The sequence below is a fragment of the Heterodontus francisci genome, chromosome 40 (genome assembly GCF_036365525.1).
Source record: "Heterodontus francisci isolate sHetFra1 chromosome 40, sHetFra1.hap1, whole genome shotgun sequence".
Classification (NCBI taxonomy): domain Eukaryota; kingdom Metazoa; phylum Chordata; class Chondrichthyes; order Heterodontiformes; family Heterodontidae; genus Heterodontus; species Heterodontus francisci.
The window spans coordinates 9,431,617-9,451,843 of NC_090410.1; the positions used below are offsets into that span (position 1 = coordinate 9,431,617).

General features: G+C 44.7%; 1 protein-coding gene across 1 annotated transcript in view; it reads right to left on the bottom strand.

Annotated features, from left to right (window-relative positions):
- Nucleotides 1–9,558: 9,558 nt before the first annotated feature.
- The window catches only part of slc1a5 (solute carrier family 1 member 5), a 36,081-nt gene continuing 25,412 nt past the window's right edge, over nucleotides 9,559–20,227 (bottom strand). Inside the window, exon 8 of the mRNA XM_068019019.1 lies at nucleotides 9,559–20,141. Within this exon, the coding sequence (XP_067875120.1) occupies nucleotides 19,907–20,141 (235 nt within the window). The 3' untranslated portion in view covers nucleotides 9,559–19,906. The remainder of the gene's footprint in view (nucleotides 20,142–20,227) is intronic.

Consider the following 20,227-nt stretch of genomic DNA (forward strand, 5'->3'; position numbering starts at 1 on the left):
GGGTAACACTCTTGCCTCTGAGTCAGAAGATTGTGAGTTCAAGTCCCACTGCCAGTGCAGTAATGAGGGAATGCTGCACTGTCAGAGGTGATGTCTTTCGGATGAGATGTTAAACCAAGGCCCTGTCTGTTTTCTTGGGTGATTGTAAAAAATCTTGTGGCACTATTTGAAGAAGATCAGAGGAGTTTTTCCCAGACTCCCAGCCAATCCCTCAACCAACATCACTAACAGAGATTGCCCAGTCGTTATCACATAGCTGTTTGTGACACCTCATTGTGCACAAATTGGCTGCTGCATTTCCTGAAGTACTTCATTGGCTGTAAAGCACTTACGAATGTCCTGAGCTCATGAAAGGTGCTGTATAAATGCAAGTCTTTCTTTCCATTGCACCAGCTGCAGTATTTACCTAGTGAGCCATTGGAAAGCTCATAAACATTTAGTATGAGTCTTTTTGATCAGATAGGACGTAATGGTTCAAGTCCAGTAGTTGCTTCCCTTTTGCTTGGACTCGAGTCCCACAACGCAGGAATCAGACTTTCTCCTAGCAACCAGGCTGACACCAATAATCAGAACGCCTACACTAATCATTTAGAGCAGTCCCTATGCTCACATCTATGACAACAGTAACACTGTAAACGGAAAGTGCGTGATCCGGTTGCATATATTTATCCAGTGGATGAGCCCAGTACAAAAAAAATAATTGCAAGATCAATATAAAGAGTGTGCCTCCTGACATATGTCCTGGATCTAAAGTTCCTAAAAGAGAGGGTTCCGTAAGAGAGATATGTTGTCCAGCTGCTGGTAGAATGCATTTAAGGGGTACTCCCATGCTTCCCATCTACAGCTGTATCCACAGTCTCGGGGACTTGGGACCACAATGTTGCAGCCCAATCGCCAATTCATGGCCCCTTTTGATGGCAGCTCTTGACTGGAAGCACAGAATCGCCCCTTTACTCTGCTTCTCTGCGATTATTCCTCTAGCCCTAGCAGCACGTCACCCATGGTGTCCTGTATAGTATTTTGTCACTAGTTTGCTACTAATGATATGCCATAAATATGATAGTTACCAATAAATTTAATAGGGAAGTCAGGAGAAACTTCTTTGCCCTGAGAGTGGTGTGAATGTGGAAAACACTACCACAGGGAGTAGTTGATGCGAATAGCACAGATGCATTTAAGGGGAAGATAGGTAAATACATGAGGGTGAAAGGAATAGAAGGATATGTCCAAAGTATGAGATAAAGAAGGGTGAGAGGAGGTTTGTTTGCAGCATAAACATGTTGGGCCAAATTGTCTGTTTCTACGTAAATTCTACGTAACTCTATGTAGATAGTATTTCCAAGCATTTTGCAAAAGGGCATTGTCTAAATAAGGGAAATTCACATTTTTTTAAGTGTCAATGTACACCAAGATGTACACTCATAAATCCACTTGGGCTGATAAATGGCAAGTAACATTTCTGCCACACAAGTGCCAGGCAATGACCATCTTCAACAAGAGAGAATCTAACCATCTCCCCTCGATGTTCAACAGCATTACCATCACTGAATCCCCACTATCATCATCCTGGGGCTTAAACATTGACCAGAAACTTAACTGGACCAGCCACACAAATACTGTGGCTACAAGAGCAGGTCAGAGAATTTTGCAGCAAGTAACTCACCTTCTGACTCACCAATGCCTGTCCACCATCTGCAATGCACAAGTCAGGAGCGTAATGGAATACTGTCCACTTGCCTGGATGGGTGCAGCTCCAACAACACTCAAGAAGCTCGATACCATCCAGGACAAAGCAGCCTGCTTGATTGGCACACCAACCACAAACATTCACTCCCTCCACCATCGACACACAGTAGCAGCAGTGTGTACCATCTACAAGATGCACTGTAACAACTCGCCAAGCCTCTTTTGACGGCACCTTCCAAACATGCAACCTCTACCACCTAGAAGGACCAGGGCAGTAGATGCATGGGAACAGCACCGCCTGCAAGTTCCCCTCCAAGCCACACACCATCCTGACTTGGAACTATATTGACATTCCTTCACCGTTGCAGGGTCAAAAACCTGGAACTCCCTTCCTGGGTGGTACCTACACCAGAAGGACTGCAGTAGTTCAAGAAGTTGCTTCACCACCACCTTCTCAAGGGCATTTAGGGATGGGCAACAAATTCTGCCCTTGCAAGCAACACTCACATCCCATGAAAGAATAAAAAACAATGTATTACAAAACCATTGATGGCATTGAGTAGAATGTATTTGATCCTTCCACCGAGGGAGCAGTGCGAGTTGGTGGGCGGGGGGAATGAGGTGGTTGCTGACCCTTAGGCTCTTGTGCATCAGGTAGACCTCAGGGCAAAGGGGGAACTTGATCCAACATTGTTGGTGCTCATATCAAATGGCATTGCTGAAGTTTGTTTTAAAGGAAGGGGGAAGAGTTTTTTCAAGATAAATTAGTTTCAGGAAAATGTTCAAAGTAGTGGACAAAAAGCACTCAGAGGGCTGGAAGGACATCTGACTCGAAAATACATCTTGGTCAGGTCAGAATGAGACTGTGGAGGGATTTGAAATTCGAGCATTTTGAAGCCCACACAAAGGTCGACAGAGAGGTTTCGCAAGGATAGAAGTTAATAGTTAATGCAATACCGCAGTTAATCTGTTAACTGAACAAAGCAGCTTAAACCAATGTTAACTACCAAGAACTACAGCATGCCAGGAATTTATGAGAAGTTGATTTGAATCCACGTTATAAAAAAACAAGTTGGCTGAATCGTAGGCTATAATTTAACCATGGTTAATGCCTGTAAACCATTATCATGTTTGACCTTGTCAGTGCTTTTGATTAGATGCCTCATTAGCCAACATTCATCATACATTAATCAGATAGTTTACTACCTCTGGATACATTGGTCTGATGTAGAATTGACCCCTACAGTCCAGGATGCCCAAAGTCCAGTCCCTGGTCTGTGCTGAGTTATCTGATCTCAGACAGGGTGACAGTTTTGGCACTACAACTGGGATCAATTCGCAACTCCTCAGACACTGAAGCAGTCCGTGTCAATATATAGCAAGATCTGGACAGCATTCAGGCTTCAGTTGATAAGTGGGAAGTAACATTTGTGCCACACAATTGCCAGGCAATGATGATCTCCAACAAGATAGAATCTAGCCATCTCCCCTTGACATTCAACAGCATTACCATCATTGAAGCCCCCACTATCAACATCCTGGGGGTTGCCATTGACCAGAAACTGAACTGGAGAAGCCACACAAATACAGTGGCTACAAGAGCAGGTCAGAGGCTCTAATTCTGTGGTGAGTAACTCACCTCCTGATTCCCCAAGGCCTGTCCACCATCTACAAGGCACAAGTCAGGACCGTGATGGAATACTCTCCACTTGCCTAGAGGAGTGTAGCTCCAACAACACTCAGGAAGCTCAATACCATCCAGGACAAAGCAGCCCAATTGATCAGCACCCCATCGACCACCTTAAATATTCATTCCCTCCAGCACTGACGCACAGTGGCAGCAGTGTGTACCATCTACAAGATGCACTGCAGCAACTCATCATCGCTCCTTCGACAGCACATTCCAAACCCGCGACCTCTTCCACCTAGAAGAACAAGGGCAGCAGACGCATGGGAACACCACCCTCTGCAAGTTCCCCTTCAAGCCACACACCATCCTGACTTGGAAATATATTGCCATTCCTTCGCTGTCACTGGGTCAAAATCTTGGAACTCCCTTCCTAAAAGCACTGCGGGTCTACCCATACCAGGTAGACTGCAGCGGTTCAAGAAGGTAGCTCACCGCCACCTTCTCAAGGGCAATTAGGGATGGGCAATAAATGCTGTCCTTGTCAGCGACACCCACATTCCATGAAACAAATAAAGAAAATCAGCACCAACGAGGCGGAGGTTGGGGGCTGGTAACAGAGTGGGTAAAGGCTGAAACTCCACTAGGGTCCCCACTCCTGGTCACTATCCAGTGAACCTCGCTTGAAAGTGAGCATGTGTGCGCTTTGGGTCAGGATAGGACATGAATCAACTGTGATGCCACTTATGGTTAAATAGCTTCTGAGACCCACTGTCAAGGTTCACAGACGAATAATCAATGCATGCCAGAACCTGTGCAGGATGCCCAGTGCTCGTTGAACTGGACTCCAGAAAAGTCAGTCTGTTCAAGAGAGAAGAAAAATATCAGTTGAAAAAAGAATATTGAGAAACTACCTTTAAATGTCTCTGGCTTCAGAAAAATGTCCTTTAATATGCATTGTAGTTCCAGTACAAAAGGGGGCGCCACATATCTAACTTTTTTATTATTAGATTAATCCATTGTTAAACATGTATAACGTTGTGCTCATTCCATTTACCAGACAATCATTCTTTACCAGTAATTGGGCTTTAGATAATTAAAATCATCATTAAAGATATTTACAACACTTATTATACTTTTATATCAACAACTTGCATTTTTATAGAGCCTTTAATGCTATAAAATATCCAAGATGCTTCACAGGAGTGTTATCAAACAAAATCTGACATAGCCTCATAAGAAGATATTAGGACACCGGGGAGGCGGTGGCGTAGTGGTATTGTCACTGGACTAGTAACCCAGAGACCCAGTGTATTGCTCTGGGGACATGGGTTCAAATCCCACCACAGCAGAAGGTGGAATTTGAATTCAATTAATAAATCTGGAATTAAAAGCTAGTCTAATGATGGCCATGAAACCATTGTCGATTGTTGTAAAAACCCATCTGGTTCACTAATTCCCTTAAATCTGCTGTCCTTACCTGGTGTGGCCTAGATGTGACTCCAGACCCACAGCAATGTGGTTGACTCTTAAATGGCCTAGCAAGCCACTCAGTTGTATCTAACCGCTACAAAGTCAATAAAAAGGAATGAAACCAGACGGACCACCCGGCATCGACCGAGGCACCAGAAACGACAACGGCAAACCCAGCCCTGTCAACCCTGCAAAGTCCTCATCTAGGGTCTTGTGCCAAAGTTGGGAGAGCTGTCCCACTGACTAGTCAAGCAACAGCCTGACATAGTCATACTCACGGAATCATACCTTACAGACAATGTCCCAGACACTGCCATCACCATCCCCGGGTATGTCCTGTCCCACCGGCAGGACAGACCCAGCAGAGGTGGTGGCAGAGTGGTATACAGTAGGGAGGGAGTTGCCCTGGGAGTCCTCAACATCGACTCCGGACCCCATGAAGTCTCATGGCATCAGATCAAACATGGACAAGGAAACCTCCTGCTGATTACCACCTACCGCCCTCCCTCAGCTGATGACTCAGTACTCCTCCATGTTGAACAGCACTTGGAGGAAGCACTGAGGGTGGCGAAGGCACAAAATGTACTCTGGGTGGGGGACTTCAATGTCCATCACCAAGAGTGGCTCGGTAGCACCACTACTGACCGAGCTGGCTGAGTCCTAAAGGACATAGCTGCTAGACTGGGTATGCGGCAGGTGGTGAGGGAACCAACAAGAGGGGAAAACATACTTGACCTCATCCTCACCAATCTGCCTGCCGCAGATGCATCTGTCCATGACAGTATTGGTAGGAATGACCACCACACAGTCCTTGTGGAGACGAAGTCTCGCCATCAAATTGAGGATACCGTCCATCGTGTTGTGTGGCACTACCACAGTGCTAAATGGGATAGATTTCAAACAGATCTATCAATGCAAAACTGGGCACCCATGAGGCGCAGTGGGCCATCAGCAGCAGCAGAATTGTACTCAACCACAATCTGTAACCTCTTGGCCCGGCATATCCCCCACTCTACCATTGCCATTAAGCCAGGAGACCAACCCTGGTTCAATGAAGAGTGCAGGAGGGCATTCCAGGAGCAGCACCAGGCATACCTCAAAATAAGGTGTCAACCTGGTGAAGCTACAACACAGGACTATCTGCGTGCCAAACTACGTAAGCAGCATGCGATAGACAGAGCTGAGCGATCCCATAACCAATGGATCAGATCTAAGCTCTGCAGTCCTGCCACATCCAGCCGTGAATGGTGGTGGACAATTAAACAACTACCTGGAGGAGGTGGCTCCACAAATATCCCCATTCTCAATGATGGGGGAGCTCAGCACATCAGTGCAAAAGATAAGGCTGAAGCATTTGCAACAATCTTCAGCCAGAATTGCCAAGTTGATGATCCATCTTGGCCTCCTCCTGAAGTCCCCAGCATCACAGATGCCAGACTTCAGCCAATTCGATTCATTCTGCGTAATATCAAGAAACGACTGAAGGCACTGGATACTGCAAAGGCTATGGGCCCTGACAATATTCTGGCAATAGTACTGAACACCTGTGCTCCAGGATTTGCCACGCCCCTAGCCAAGCTGTTCCAGTACAGCTACAACACTGGCATCTACCCTGCAATATGGAAAATTGCCCAGGTATGTCCTGTACACAAAAAGCAGGACAAGTCCAACCCAGCCAATTACCGCCCCATCAGCCCACTCTCAATCATCAGTAAAGTGATGGAAGGCGTCATCAACAGTGCCATCAAGCGGCACTTGCTTAGCAATAACCTGCTCAGTGACGCTCAGTTTGGGCTCCGCCAGGGCCACTCAGTTCCTGACCTCATTACAGCCTTCGTTCAAACATGGACAAAAGAGTTGAACTCAAGAGGTGAGGTGAGAGTGACTGCCCTTGACATCAAGGCAGGATTTGACCAAGTATGGCATCAAGGAACCCTAGCAATACTGAAGTCAATGGGAATCAGGGGGAAAACCCTCTGCTGACTGGAGTCATACCTAGCGCAAAGGAAGATGGTTGTGGTTGTTGGAGGTCAATCATCTGAGCTCCAGGACATCACTGCAGGAGTTCCTCAGGGTAGTGTCTGAGGCCCAACCATCTTCAGCTGCTTCATCAATGACCTTCCTTCAATCATAAGGTCAGAAGTGGATATGTTCGCTGATGATTGCACAATGTTTAGCACCATTCGTGACTCCTCAGATACTGAAGCAGTCCGTGTAGAAATGCAGCAAGACCTGGACAATATCCAGGCTTGGGCTGATAAGTGGCAAGTAACATTCGCGCCACACAAGTGCCAGGCAATGACCATCTCCAACAAGAGAGAATCTAACCATCTCCCCTTGACATTCAATGGCATTACCATCGCTGAATCCCCCACTATCAACATCCTTGGGGCTACCATTGACCAGAAACTGAACTGGAGTAGCCATATAAATACTGTGGCTACAAGAGCAGGACAGAGGCTAGGAATCCTGAGGCAGGTAACTCACCTCCTGACTCCCCAAAGCCTGTCCACCATCTACAAGGCACAAGTCAGGAGTGTGATGGAATACTCTCCACTTGCCTGGATGGGTGCAGCTCCAACAACACTCAAGAAGCTCGACACCATCCAGAACAAAGCAGCCCGCTTGATTGGCACCCCATCTACAAACATTCAATCCTTCCACCACCAACGCACAGTGGCAGCAGTGTGTACTATCTACAAGATGCACTGCAGCAATTCTCCTTAGACAGCACCTTCCAAACCCGCGTCCTCTACCAACTATAAGGACAGGGGCAGCAAATGCATGGGAACACCACCACCTGCAAGTTCCCCTCCAAGTCACACACCATCCTGACTTGGAACTATATCGTCGTTCCTTCACTGTCATTGGGTCAAAATCCTGGAACTCCCTTCCTAACAGCACAGTGGGTGTACCTACTCCAAATGGACTGCAGCGGTTCAAGAAGGCAGCTCACAACCACCTTCTCAAAAAAAAAGGACAGGTGAGCAAAAGCCTGGTCAAAATGTCAGTTTTAAAGGAGCAGAGAGAGGTGAAAAAGGGGAAAAGTTTAGGGAGGGAATTCCAGAGCTTAGGGTGTAGGAAGCTGAAGGCATGGCTGCCAGTGGTGGAGTGATGGAAATCAGGGGATGCGCAAGAGGCCAGAATTGGAGGAGCGCAATTATCTCTGCAGTTGTCGGGCTGCAGGAGGTTGCAGAGATAAGAAGGCACGAGACCGTGGAGAGATTTAAAAACAAGGATTAAAATTTTAAATATTGAGGCATTGCTGGACTGTACAATCATTTTCTTTACCAGATACTGACTTACAAAATTCAAGTTTAATTCTGCTATTGATATTCAAAAACTGGTTTAAAAATAGGCTGCATTTTCTGACAACACAACCACTAGGTGGCACATGTGCAAATGCAGCCTCATGCACTGAAATGTCATTGTCTGTGACATTTTACGCAGCTGCCAGATTTAAAGATAGCTCAATTTATCACAAAAACAAATTAAATTCAGTCGCTGCAAATGCCACCCCAAACAATATCCTGCTTCTCTTCCCTGGCACTGCCTCCCACTGCTCACCGCTTGCTCCCAGCCTTGCCTCTGCCTTCTTCCTTCAGCCACTTGCTCCCCACTTCAACCACCCCCCCCCCCCCCCCGCCCTAACCTGTTGGCCGCTTGCTCCCCGTCGCCGCTTCATCCCCATCAGCCGCTCGCTCTCGCCTCTTCCCCGCTCCCCCCCTGCTGCCTCCCGCTTCTTCCCCCCCTCCCCCCGACTCCTGCTCCACATAGGGGAAGCGGGGGAAAGAGAGAAAGAGTGGCAAGATAAGGATAGGCAGGGGAAGGGAGGGAGATTGCGAGCGGGAGACTGGTGGGGGGTGGGGCTGGATGACATTCCAGTAAGGCTGTGCAATGATGTTTCTGCACACATGCGGGAATTAGTCCTGGCAAGAACATAGGCTGCACATGCGCAGCACCTTACTGACAGCAAGAGACCTTTCTGCGCATGTGCGCAGCTGGGAGCACTCTGATCAAACGTCAGCGTGCCAGATGCATCGTCAGGAGTCACTTTGTCACCATCCTTAAATGCCTTTCAGAATAATAAATCCACAAAATCTTTAGTCTTTTCGTCCCAGGTCAGCTCTACAGATTCCTGGTGCTGGTGCACATTCATGTTCAAGGTACCAATGGGACTGTACCACAGTAAGGGTCAACACCTTCAGAAGAAGGGTAAAAATATTTAGCAGGGGTGGCAAGGGGGTGGAAAGCCATTGAGATACATGTTCCATCATAGAAAGAACGACTTGCATGAAGCACCTTTCATAACTTCAAGATGTCCCAAAGCCAATGACGTTCTTTTGAAATGTAGTCACTGTTGTAGGAAGCACAGCAGCCAATTTATGCACAGTAAGCTCCCAAAATGTACAGTAAGTTAACTGACCATATATTCTGTTTTAGGTATTAGTTGAAGGATAAATATTGGCCAGGACATCAGGGTGAATGCCCCTGCTCTTCTTCAGAATAATGCTATGGGATCTTTTTACGTCCACCCGAGGGGGTCTAGGTTTATCATCTCATCTGAAAGACGGCACCTCTGACAGTGCAGTGCTCCCTTAGTACTGGCAGCGGGAGTGTCAGTCTGGCTAATGTGTTAAAGGTCTTTAGAATGGGAGTTGAACCCATAACCTTCTAACTTAGTGGTCAGAGTGCTATCCACTGAACTACAACGAAGAAATGTTCTAAACAAGTTACCCTACATCCACAGGACACACACATGACAAGCTAGGTTCTATTAAATCTAGTTTTTATTCATTTTTACTGAAAACTATCAGTGTACAGCCATTTAGCTCCATTGAGTTGAAATGTGTTTGATGTTACATCATTAAACTTCTGCTACGAGACAAAGCGAAATATCAATTGATCAACATTCAATTTACCGAACTCACAGTGAATTCATTCCACAGAGAAATATTATACATATCACTTATTACTATTCACATCACAAAACCCATCTAATTGGCTGTAAAGAGCCTTGAGACTTTCAGTGGTCGTGTAAAGCGCTATATAAATGCAAGTCTTAAATTTTAAAACACTAAATTTAATCTCTATATCCATAATATATTAAAAATCTTACACCTGCGTGTGCTTCCTGTGTCAACTTTTTTACCCCCATTATAAATATTGTTCTGATCCCGTAGTTTTTTTTTCCTTAAAGGCTGGAAAAGGAGCAGTACTGCTTTAAGGCAACAAGCTCCAGAGACTGAGACAAAGAATGCATTCTCATTGCCATAGGATACAGCCACTCAGGACAAAGACACAAGATACATTGTTGCTGATTGACGTTTGAAACTAGTTGGAAAGCTGGCTTTGATATGCAGATAGACAAGACAACTGGACCAGCATATACTGAAAGAAAAGAGAGCTCTCTCTTGGTTTATTTAAACCCCATTTATTATACTCTCAGAATTTGGATGTCAAGCTAGATTAATTTCTTAAAAGAAAGTAACCAAATTCTTTTAACTACTGAACTGTAATTGTTGAAATTCATAGCTGGAAAAGAAGAGCATCAACTCAACTGCTGAATTAGACTACGGACTGTTCTCCTGTTGAAGAACCTTTTTCCCCCCATCAGACGGCTGTGAGGACTTCAAGCAACCTAGAACTATTCCACATTGGAAGATTTCACTTCAACAGGAGCACAAATATGCAAGGACTCTAATTTTTTCTATTTTAAATGTTGTTTATATCTTAGTAGTGTTTAAGAATTTAGTTTTTTAATTAAACAGTTCATTTGTTGATCTAAAGACACCCGGTTTGGTTCGCCTCATTTGGGGGTTAATAGATGGTACAATTTGGCTGCGTCTTTAATTTGGAAAGTTTAAAATGATATGTTAGGCGATCTGTGGAGGGACGGGACTGAATCAATGGTGTGTTTCTCCCACCACAATCAGAAATGTATATTTTGATTGGGGGCTTTGACTTGAGCGGTCAGTCGTAGCGATATTAACAGATGAATTTGTCACTCTAATCTTGTGTAGGCTGTTATTATACCGTCCTACCAGTGGAGGTGCCACCCCTGGAGGGAAGTCGCAACTACAGCCTAATGAAGTTCCATAAGCAGTTTCCATTACAAGAGTGGACATAGGCATTTATAATGGGACTATATGGGTAAGGACAGAAGTTATATTACCCTGGTCCAAATATCCAACACCCTCAAAACCCACTTCAGCTGAAGAATGCGTTTGGTCTTGACTTTCCCAATGTGCAATGCCATGAGAGATCAACAAAGCTATTTCTTCTGTAAACCTGAAAGCTTTTACAGGCACCTACAGTTAGTCCATTATCATGTTCTATGTGCATATTAGCAATTGTAGCTGGTAGTCACATTCCCATTCCTCACCAAAGTTTCACCAATCTGCCATGCATTTCCCTCACCTCACCTTCAAGGATCTGACCTATTCTCCACCAACTATGGTTGCCAGGGAGGTGCTTTGCCAAACTCAACAATACTTGTTCGAACGCCCAATTAGACCAGTCAGTCGCAAACAGCAAATGGAAGAGGAAGGTGGCAGGGTGGAACCTAGAGACAAATTACAGATCAGTGAAGGAGATTTTACTTTAAGAAACGTCCAGGGGCAAATACATCTCCTAGTGTGGAGTTGAGCCGTGCTAAACTAACTCAGTCCATGGTTCAATCCCTTGAATGTGCAGAGTTAACTGCTCCTCGCCTGAGCAGCAGTTGGAGTGTTACAGTTGGCCTCAGCACCTTTGGGCTGGGGGTCATGGAGGGGAAATTAGCCGGGGTACCCACTCCTGATCACTACTCAAAAGCATGCAATATTTAGGCTTTGGGGTGGGGTCAGGATTGGGCTCGGCTATGATGCCCCCTCTCCCAACATGGCCATCAACTCACCGGTTGGTTCACCCGAAGGTGGTCATTTGGCTGAGCTGCTGTTCGGTTGGTGAAGCCTGCACCCTGACAGATGTTTGTGGGACCCATACCCCCTGAGGGTCAGCACCTATGGAGCCTGTACCCAGCAAGAGTCAGCACCTTCAGGAGAAGGCAATGGGCTTAGGGGGTCATTGGCAAAGGGAACAATGTTGGGGAAAAATTCCAATATTCATTACATTATAGTAATAAATTACAAGCAACACATATGGCCCAGACTGAGGGAAATACATTGTGAAATGTTCCAGAACTGTTTATTTCTGAAGGCCTCATGATGGGCTGGCCAGAAGAGGGCTTTCGGCTAAAATCATGCACTAATTTTGCATTGCTATTCCTGCCTAGGGCAATGTGTTTTGCTGTAACCTGAACCCCATCTTAACAGCTGTCTGCTATTGATGCCAGAGCAGCTAATTCAATTTGTGACCTCATCCAAGGGAATGGCCTATCTGAGGAAAGGGGGAACAGTATTCAGGATTTACAGCTTTGGAAACCTGGGATTTTTGAGAGAAAACCTGTTAACGGGTGGGGATTTGGCAAATGATGTGGTGAATTCTTCTCTCCCAATCTATGTGTTTCATACAAAGGGCAAGGGGATTGGAACTAATTGGAAGTTCTTTCAAAGAGTCGGCACACACGCAATGAGCCAAATAGCCTCCTTTCTATAATCTCTATCTCTGTGTGGAAGGCTAATAAATTAAACCCATAAATATTAAACTTATAAATATAACTCACAAGGGAGTTTAAAAAGTCACGCGTAACCTATTTCAGGATCAGCTGCGACTCCCAGAGAGAGAGAGAGACAAACACAGGGAGTGAATTGGAGGGAGAAACAGAGACCAGCAAGGTGGGCGAGGGGTGAGCGGTGGTTCAGGATAAAGTCACTCACAACAACAACTTGCAATTGCAAGCACCTTTAACCTAGTATAACATCCAAAGGCACTTCACAGAAGTGCTTTCAAATACTGAACCACATAAGGAGATATAAGGACCAGTGGGTAAAAGCTTGGTCAAAGGAAATAGATTTTAAGGAATGTCTTAAAGGAGGAGAGAGAGGTAGAGAGGCAGGGGGATTCAGGGAAGAGACTCCAGTGGTTCGGGCTAATGCAGCCAAAGGCATGGTCACCAAGGCGAAGCAATGAAAATTAATGATGCACAAAGATGCCAGAACCTGTGGGAGAGGCAAAAGGCAGAGGTAATACCAGGGCCAATATGAGGAAAACATTCTCCAGAAAGTTCCTCTCCGACACCGTCAGGTGTTGGAAACCAGTCCAAGAGATCAGACGGACCTTGAGAAGGCCAGTTACCTTCTGTATGATGAAATATTGGAAATAGGTCAAGCAGCAGCTGAAGGCTAAGTTAACATCTCAGATGACATCCTGTTTGGAAAGAAGGCCCTATTTCTTTGGTTCAAAAACACACATAAACGGGCCAAGGTCCCATAATACAGGAGGCCACTTTGGTTGGAAACATTAGGGCAAATGAAGACTGTCCAGAGGAAGACTTAGGGAGGCAAGTAAATGACCAACGTTCAGTTCCAATATATCCTGGGCCCTTTGACAATCCAAACAATGATTTGGTTTTTATCCTGTGTGGGTTGACACTGGTTTGGTTGGTTTTTTACATCAAGTTGGACACTAAAATACACTAAAAAAAATCTTCAAAAAAAAAAGACAATTTTTGCCATATTTTGACTTGTTGAGATCTTTTTATTGTCCAGGCTTATACAAATTATCCTCATTGCCAAACCTCTGAACCTAACCCTCGAACCCCAACCTCCTGACCAACTTTCGGACTTGGGGAGTGGGGGACAGAAATGGCCGCCGAATTATACCTCACTTATTGTACAATTACAATAACACATTTAAAAACACATGCGCAAAATACAATTGGATTGACGCAAATACCGGAGAGAGACACACACAATGTTCTTTTCTAAATGTCACTCAAACCAACATCACAGACACCTGGGGCACTGTTCAAGTCACAAAAATGGAAATTACAACATATAAGGCACAAATGCACAGACAGAAAACAGAAATACAACTGCATTTTAAATAACACAAGACATTGATCGCATTTACTAGGCCCAGCCATGAAGAATACATTGCTCCCCAGTGGTGTCAGAGTACCAGCACCTTAGACCTGAACCCAGGAGCGTCCAAAGCTTTTGGTCCACATGAACTGATGTGGACTTTGTCTCTCTGGAATGGACCTAAGAATCCTTTCTCCCATTAATATCCAAGGATCTCAAGCTGTCATTGCAAAGATATCTTGGGTATTCAAATTTATCTACTAATAAGACAACAGCACGAAGATCAGCCCTTCCCAAACCTCCATTCTCCCTAAAATTCAAACAGAACAAATAAGTGACCCTGAAAATAGAGACCGAGATGCCCCTACGTCATGAGCTGTATATTCAGGACTCGAAAACCAGATAGCCTTAGTTTAGACACTCCTGCCCTAACCTATACCCAGTTAGCAACCACAGGATATTATTGTTTCAGATCACGTTATAACCTTCAGGACTTAATGATTTCAACAATTTCAGATCATGACTGCGTCCACAGTTTCAGACAGCAAATGCCGATAATGGTTCTGCTGGTTAGACCCATCTTTTGTTATTTGTCCCATTTTCACACCTCCTTTGTCTTGCACCATCATCCCTTTTGTCATTTAATCTCCCCGAACCTCCACTCCCTCAAAAGACCTTCCTTTTTGATCTTTCCTCCCCTTTCCCTGCCTCTGTACCTGCTTAAAACCTATTTAAGCTCCAACTTCTTCCAGTTCTGATGAAAGGTCATCAAACTGAAATGTTGACTCTGGTTCTCTCTCCACAGGTGCTGATGAGCACCTCTAGTATTTTATGTATTTATAACAGGTATCAGGATCTGAGGAGGGAGAAGAGGCATTGAGCACTTTTCTTGTGTTTGCACAATGACAAATGCATGTCGTCACTGAACCCATTTCCTTACAAGTGTTGTTGCTCTGATGCGCGTAATGTGAAATACTTTCAGTCGAGTCGGTGGGTCTCTGAGCAACATTCCCCACATGGAGATCGCACAACCTAAACAGATTTTTTTTTTTTTTAATTCATTCATGGGATGTGAGCATCACAAGTAGCCAGCATTTATTGCCCAGCCCTAATTGCCCTCCAGAAGCTGGTGGTGTGCCCCTTTCTTTAATACAACCGAGTGGCTTGCTAGGCCATTTCAGAAAGCAGTTAAGGGTCAACCACATTGCATATAGGCCAGACCGGGTAAGGATGGCAGATTTCCTTTTCTAAAGGGCATTGGTAAACCTGATGAATTTTTACAACAATCTGGACATTTCATGGTCACCATTACTGACACTAGCTTTTTATTCCAGATTTATCTAATTAACTGAATTTAAATTCTTCACCTGCTGTGGTGGGATTTCAACTCGTGTCTCCAGATCATAATCCTTGCCTCTGGATTACTAATTCAGTAACATATCCACTATGCTACTGTACCCCTTAAAATTACCACTTCAGAGACTTCTTGGAAGATTGCAGGCAATGGATACTAGGGAGGGAATCCTATCCCATCCCATCTAGTTAGACTTAAAAGTGCCAATAGCAGCTCAGGAAACCCAAAACAATTTAGTCTGCTTATCATATTACTGTCACTGATGGCGAGGAACTGCATGTCTGCAATTAAAAGCACACTTTTAGTGTAAAGTGCCTATTATTCATTAATGGCATTGTTATTAGTAGTACTGCATCCCCAGTATTACACAATGACAGACCTATAACGCAGTTTTATACAGTGACAGACCTGTAATTAGTACTGTGTCCTCAAGAAGCTCAACGCCATCCAGGACAAAGCAGCCCACTTGACTGGCACCAAATTCACCACCTTCAACATTCACTCCCTTCACCACCGGCGCACAGTGGCAGCAGTGTATACCATCTACAAGATGCACTGCTACAACTCACCAAGGCTCCTTCAACAGCACCTTCCAAACCTGCAACCTCTACCACCTAGAGGGACAAGGGCAGCAGTTGCACGGGCACACCACCACCTGCAAGTTCCCCTCCAAAGCCACACACCAACCTGACTTGGAACTATATCGCCGCTCCTTCACTGTTGCTGGGTCAAAATCCTGAAACTCCCTTCTGCAGTTGTTCAAGAAGTCGGCTCACCACCACCTTCTCAAGGGCAATTAGGGATGGGCAATAAATGCTGGCCTAGCCAGTGATGCCCACATCCCATGAATGAATAAAAAAAAAAATCCAAGTGTTACAGTGACAGACCAGTAATACACCTCCATGTTAAACAGCTCAAAATGCTCTCTCCAGACACAGCCCATACTTGAAAGAACCCAATGTTAATGGTACAGCTTACTGAATTACAGTGAGTGAATAAGTTAAATTCTTATTTTATTTCAAAAGGGAATTGGAAACTTGAGAATGGAAAATTTTGCAGGGCTATGTGTGAAATGTGAGGGAAATGGGACTAATTGGATAATTGTTTCAAAGAGCCAACATGATAGGCCAAATGGCCTTCTTTTGTGCTGCATAATTCTATGATTATAGGATTGACCCTGTGTTTTGGGGAACGTAATCTGTGCATAGCAACATAGGAACAAGAGGAGAACATTTAATGAGATGATGGCTGATCTCTGATCCAACTCCATATAACCTTGCCCCATATCTCTTAATACCTTTGGTTAACAAAAATCTATCAATCCCAGGTTGAAAATTAACCATTAATCTAGCATCAATTGCCATTTGCGGAAGAGAGTTCCGAACTTCCACCACCCTTCGCATGAAGAAGTGTTTCCAAATTTCACTCCTGAAAGGTCTGGCTCTAATTTTTAGACTATGCCGCCCCTAGTCCTAGACTCCCCAGCCAGTGGAAATAGTTTCTCTCTAGCTACTCTATCTGTTCCCCTTAATATCTTGAAAACTTCGATCAAATCATCCCTTAACCGTCTAAATTGCAGGGAATACAACCCTCATTTGTGTGAACTCGCCTCGTAATTTAACCTTTGGAGTCCAGGTATTATTTTGGTAAAACAAAGACAAAATACTGCGGATGCTGGAAATCTGAAATAAAAAATGCTGGAAATACTCAGCAGTGTGGAGAGAAAGAGAGTCAATGTTTCAGGTCTGTGACCTTTCATCAGAGTGTTTGATCAGTTCTGATGAAAGGTCACAGACCTGAAACGTTAACTCCGTTTCTGTCTCCACAGGTGCTACCTTTCCAGTAAATCTACACAGCACTCCCTCCAAGGTCACTATATAATTCCTAAGGGCGGTGTCCGAATTTCATTCAGTACTCGATTTGGTCTAACCAGGGCTTTACGCAGCTGTTGCATGACTTCGATCTCCTTGTAATTCTAGTCTTCTAGATAGAAAGGTTAGCATTTCTCTAGCCTTCTTGATTTTTGATATACCTAATATTGATTGGTTTTATCAGCCAAAACCACAAATCGACAGCCTTGAATTTATTTTGTTTGTTGCTTTAAAATATTCATTTTACAGCTGAAGCAAAAATCCTAATATTCTAGAATATATATACAGTACTAACCTGCCCCTCCGACAGACAACTCACACACTTGCTTGTGTTCTGCAATGTTACATTTATTTCATTAAATATATCCTAATTTTCCTCCTTGCTGGTGTGCTCCAGTTTAAGGAGAACTGGCTTAAAATATTTTCCCAAACTCCTAAAACGTGTGGGAAATTCCCAAGATCCCAGGGAAAGGATTCGTTGGCTGTAAAATGAAGGAAACTCAAGGCCTAATGAGGCTCTGACCGTCAGAGCTTGGGAGTGGGGGAGGAGAGAGAGAGAGAGCAGAGGCGGGAGGGGCAGAGGGAAGCAACATTATGAAAAGTATTGTGTATTGGGGGAAGGGGCAAAGACTGGTCTTTCTGCCCAAAATAACAGAAAATTCTGCAAATGCAGAGTGGCTCAATCAGCATCTGAAGGAGAAGGTTCAGTACCAGAGCTGACAAACCTTTTAGACGCTGACCAAATCACTGAGGGTATCCAGTTCATACCCCTCCCCCATCCCATCTACAGGCCACTGGCATATAAACATAACAATCGCCTCGAATGACATGTCCAAAAACGCATGTAAAATTATTTTCTCTTCCACCGCGCCCTCAAAAACTTTGGTGAAGACCCTGCCCTGAATCTCAGGTTGCCAACTCTGCTTGGATGCATTCCTGGAGGTTTCATCACATGACCTGCCGCTGCCAATTCACCCCACCTGGTCCATCGGGTCTTTTTCCAATTTCCAATATTTTTGAAATTAGTAAAGCAAACTTTTCAAAGAAAATGAAATGAATAAGAAGAACCCCCGATTGTTTTTTTCAAAGATTTTTCTCCTGGGCTTTGCATTCAGCTGTTTCCAGAAGATGAATCTTCAATTCCGGGGGACTCCAGTCCAATCCTGGAGGGTTGGCAACCCTACCTTAATGCCAAGGGGCTCCTGAAACGGAAAACTAAAATACTAACCCGTCTTGTTTTACAATTCAGAACGTACGAGATTTTAAAACTGTCAGTTCCAATTGTTTACCTGTACAAGTCAGCATGAAAATTCCATACATTAGATTTAATTTTTACTTGTGAAAAAAAGTGTAGGGAAAACACTCAATGAACAGCTGGAATCTATTGTCAACAATTCCGAGTTTGCACATTTTAAAGTTTCTCCCCTACCCTCTACTTTCCCTGTTATGTAGTGTTTTCCACACTTTTAGTTGTCACCACAACAGTCATGTTTCTTTAGAGAGGGCTTGCATTGACTAAACTCCAATTTGACAAATGAGGATAAAGGAAGACAGTGAATGACTCCCGCACTCCCATCCCCAGCCCAGATAAATGTGGGAGACCAGAAGCCTGGAAAAAGAAAGAACTTGCATTTATATAACGCCTTTCATAACCTCAGGATGTGCCAAAGTGTTTCACAATCAATGAAGCAAGTGCAGCAGCCAATTTATGCACAGCAAGCACCCACAAACAACAATGTGGGAAATGACGAGATAATCTGTTTTTTTAGATGTTGGTTGAGGGATAAATATTGTCCAGGACACCAGGGAGAACTCCCCTGGCTTTGCTTTGAAATAGTGACATGGAATCCAGAAAGGATAGTCAGGGCCAGGGTTTAACTTCTCACCCACAAAATGACACCTCGAGCAGTGCAGCATTCCATCAGTACTACCACTGGAGTGTCAGCCTCGACTCTGTGGAACTTGAACCCACATCCTCCAGACTCTGAGGCCCGAGTGTAATCAATTGAACCACAGCTAATGTTCAGCTGCAGTGTTGCGAGAGAGGACAGAAAGCTCCCCTGTCTGGTGACTTCCACACACACTAATTTTTCATGCACCCACATTAACAGTCACGGCACTCCAAAATAGTTCAGCGTGTGACACTTCAAAAGATGGGTAAGCATGATTAGGCGTATAAATGCATATGTCTGTTTCATTTCCTCCCCTCTTCGCCAAAATTGTGCTGTCATTTTCCTCCTTCCCTCTCCTCCACAAATAAAAGTCCCTTACCAAAGAGGAAGATGGGGGAACATAGACAGCTCATTCTGAGTATTAAACTCAACCCCCTCCTCTTCCCCTGGTGACTTAAAAGAAGCACAGGCACCAGCAACACAAAAAAATAAACGCAACAACAGTCAGCCACAGCACAGCTGCGGCGACGTACACAACACAAGAGAGGGACTGCTGGAGGCCGTGTAAAACCAGGACAAAAATGGCACTCGTGCTGAGGCAGTATCAATATACAGTGGGTCTACAAGCCACTCCTAATACACTGTTGGTTTCTCTTTTTTTTTTGGAGAGCAAAGATCAAATTGGTTTCTTCAGGTCCAAAGACGTAAAACACATCAAGGCAGATGCTTTATTCAGAAGCCCCCACAGCTGATCGTGAAATTTTGGAATTCATAAACCACTGGGCCTCAGGCATGAATGGTTTCTGGACCAGAGGATGGGAGTGGTGAGGAGTGACAGTGAAGGAGAAAATAATTCCGCATGTTGGCACTGACTTCTCAAAAACCTCTTTCACCCAAGTCATGCTCTTCAAGCTTCCCCAAGTTTTGTGGGAGAAGGGGACAAGAGGTTGGAGAATCTTCCAATTTTCTGAACAGATGTGTGGGAGGTTCCGAAGTATTTGTCCAGGAGTGGAAACTCTGATCGACACAGCTAGGCCTCACATCACCGATTCCTTCTCCAGTGAGCTGCTCGTCCCTTCATAGGTCACCTTCACGTCTTTCTTGATGAGGAGCATTCCTTCCTCTTCGGACTTGTCCGGTATCGCTGCTTCCGATTTCACCTCAGCAAGCTCCTCCGCCTGCTGCCCAGATCCCTGCTTGTCAGCGTAACACTGGAGAATGCCGGCTCCAAAAGCGTCACCTTCCACATTGAGGGCTGTGCAACTGCGATCTCTGCAACAAAGAGAAAATGTCGCAAATAGTGTCACCACCCAGGCATGGCTAGATTGTGTGCAGACTAGGCTCTCCCCCTAACTATA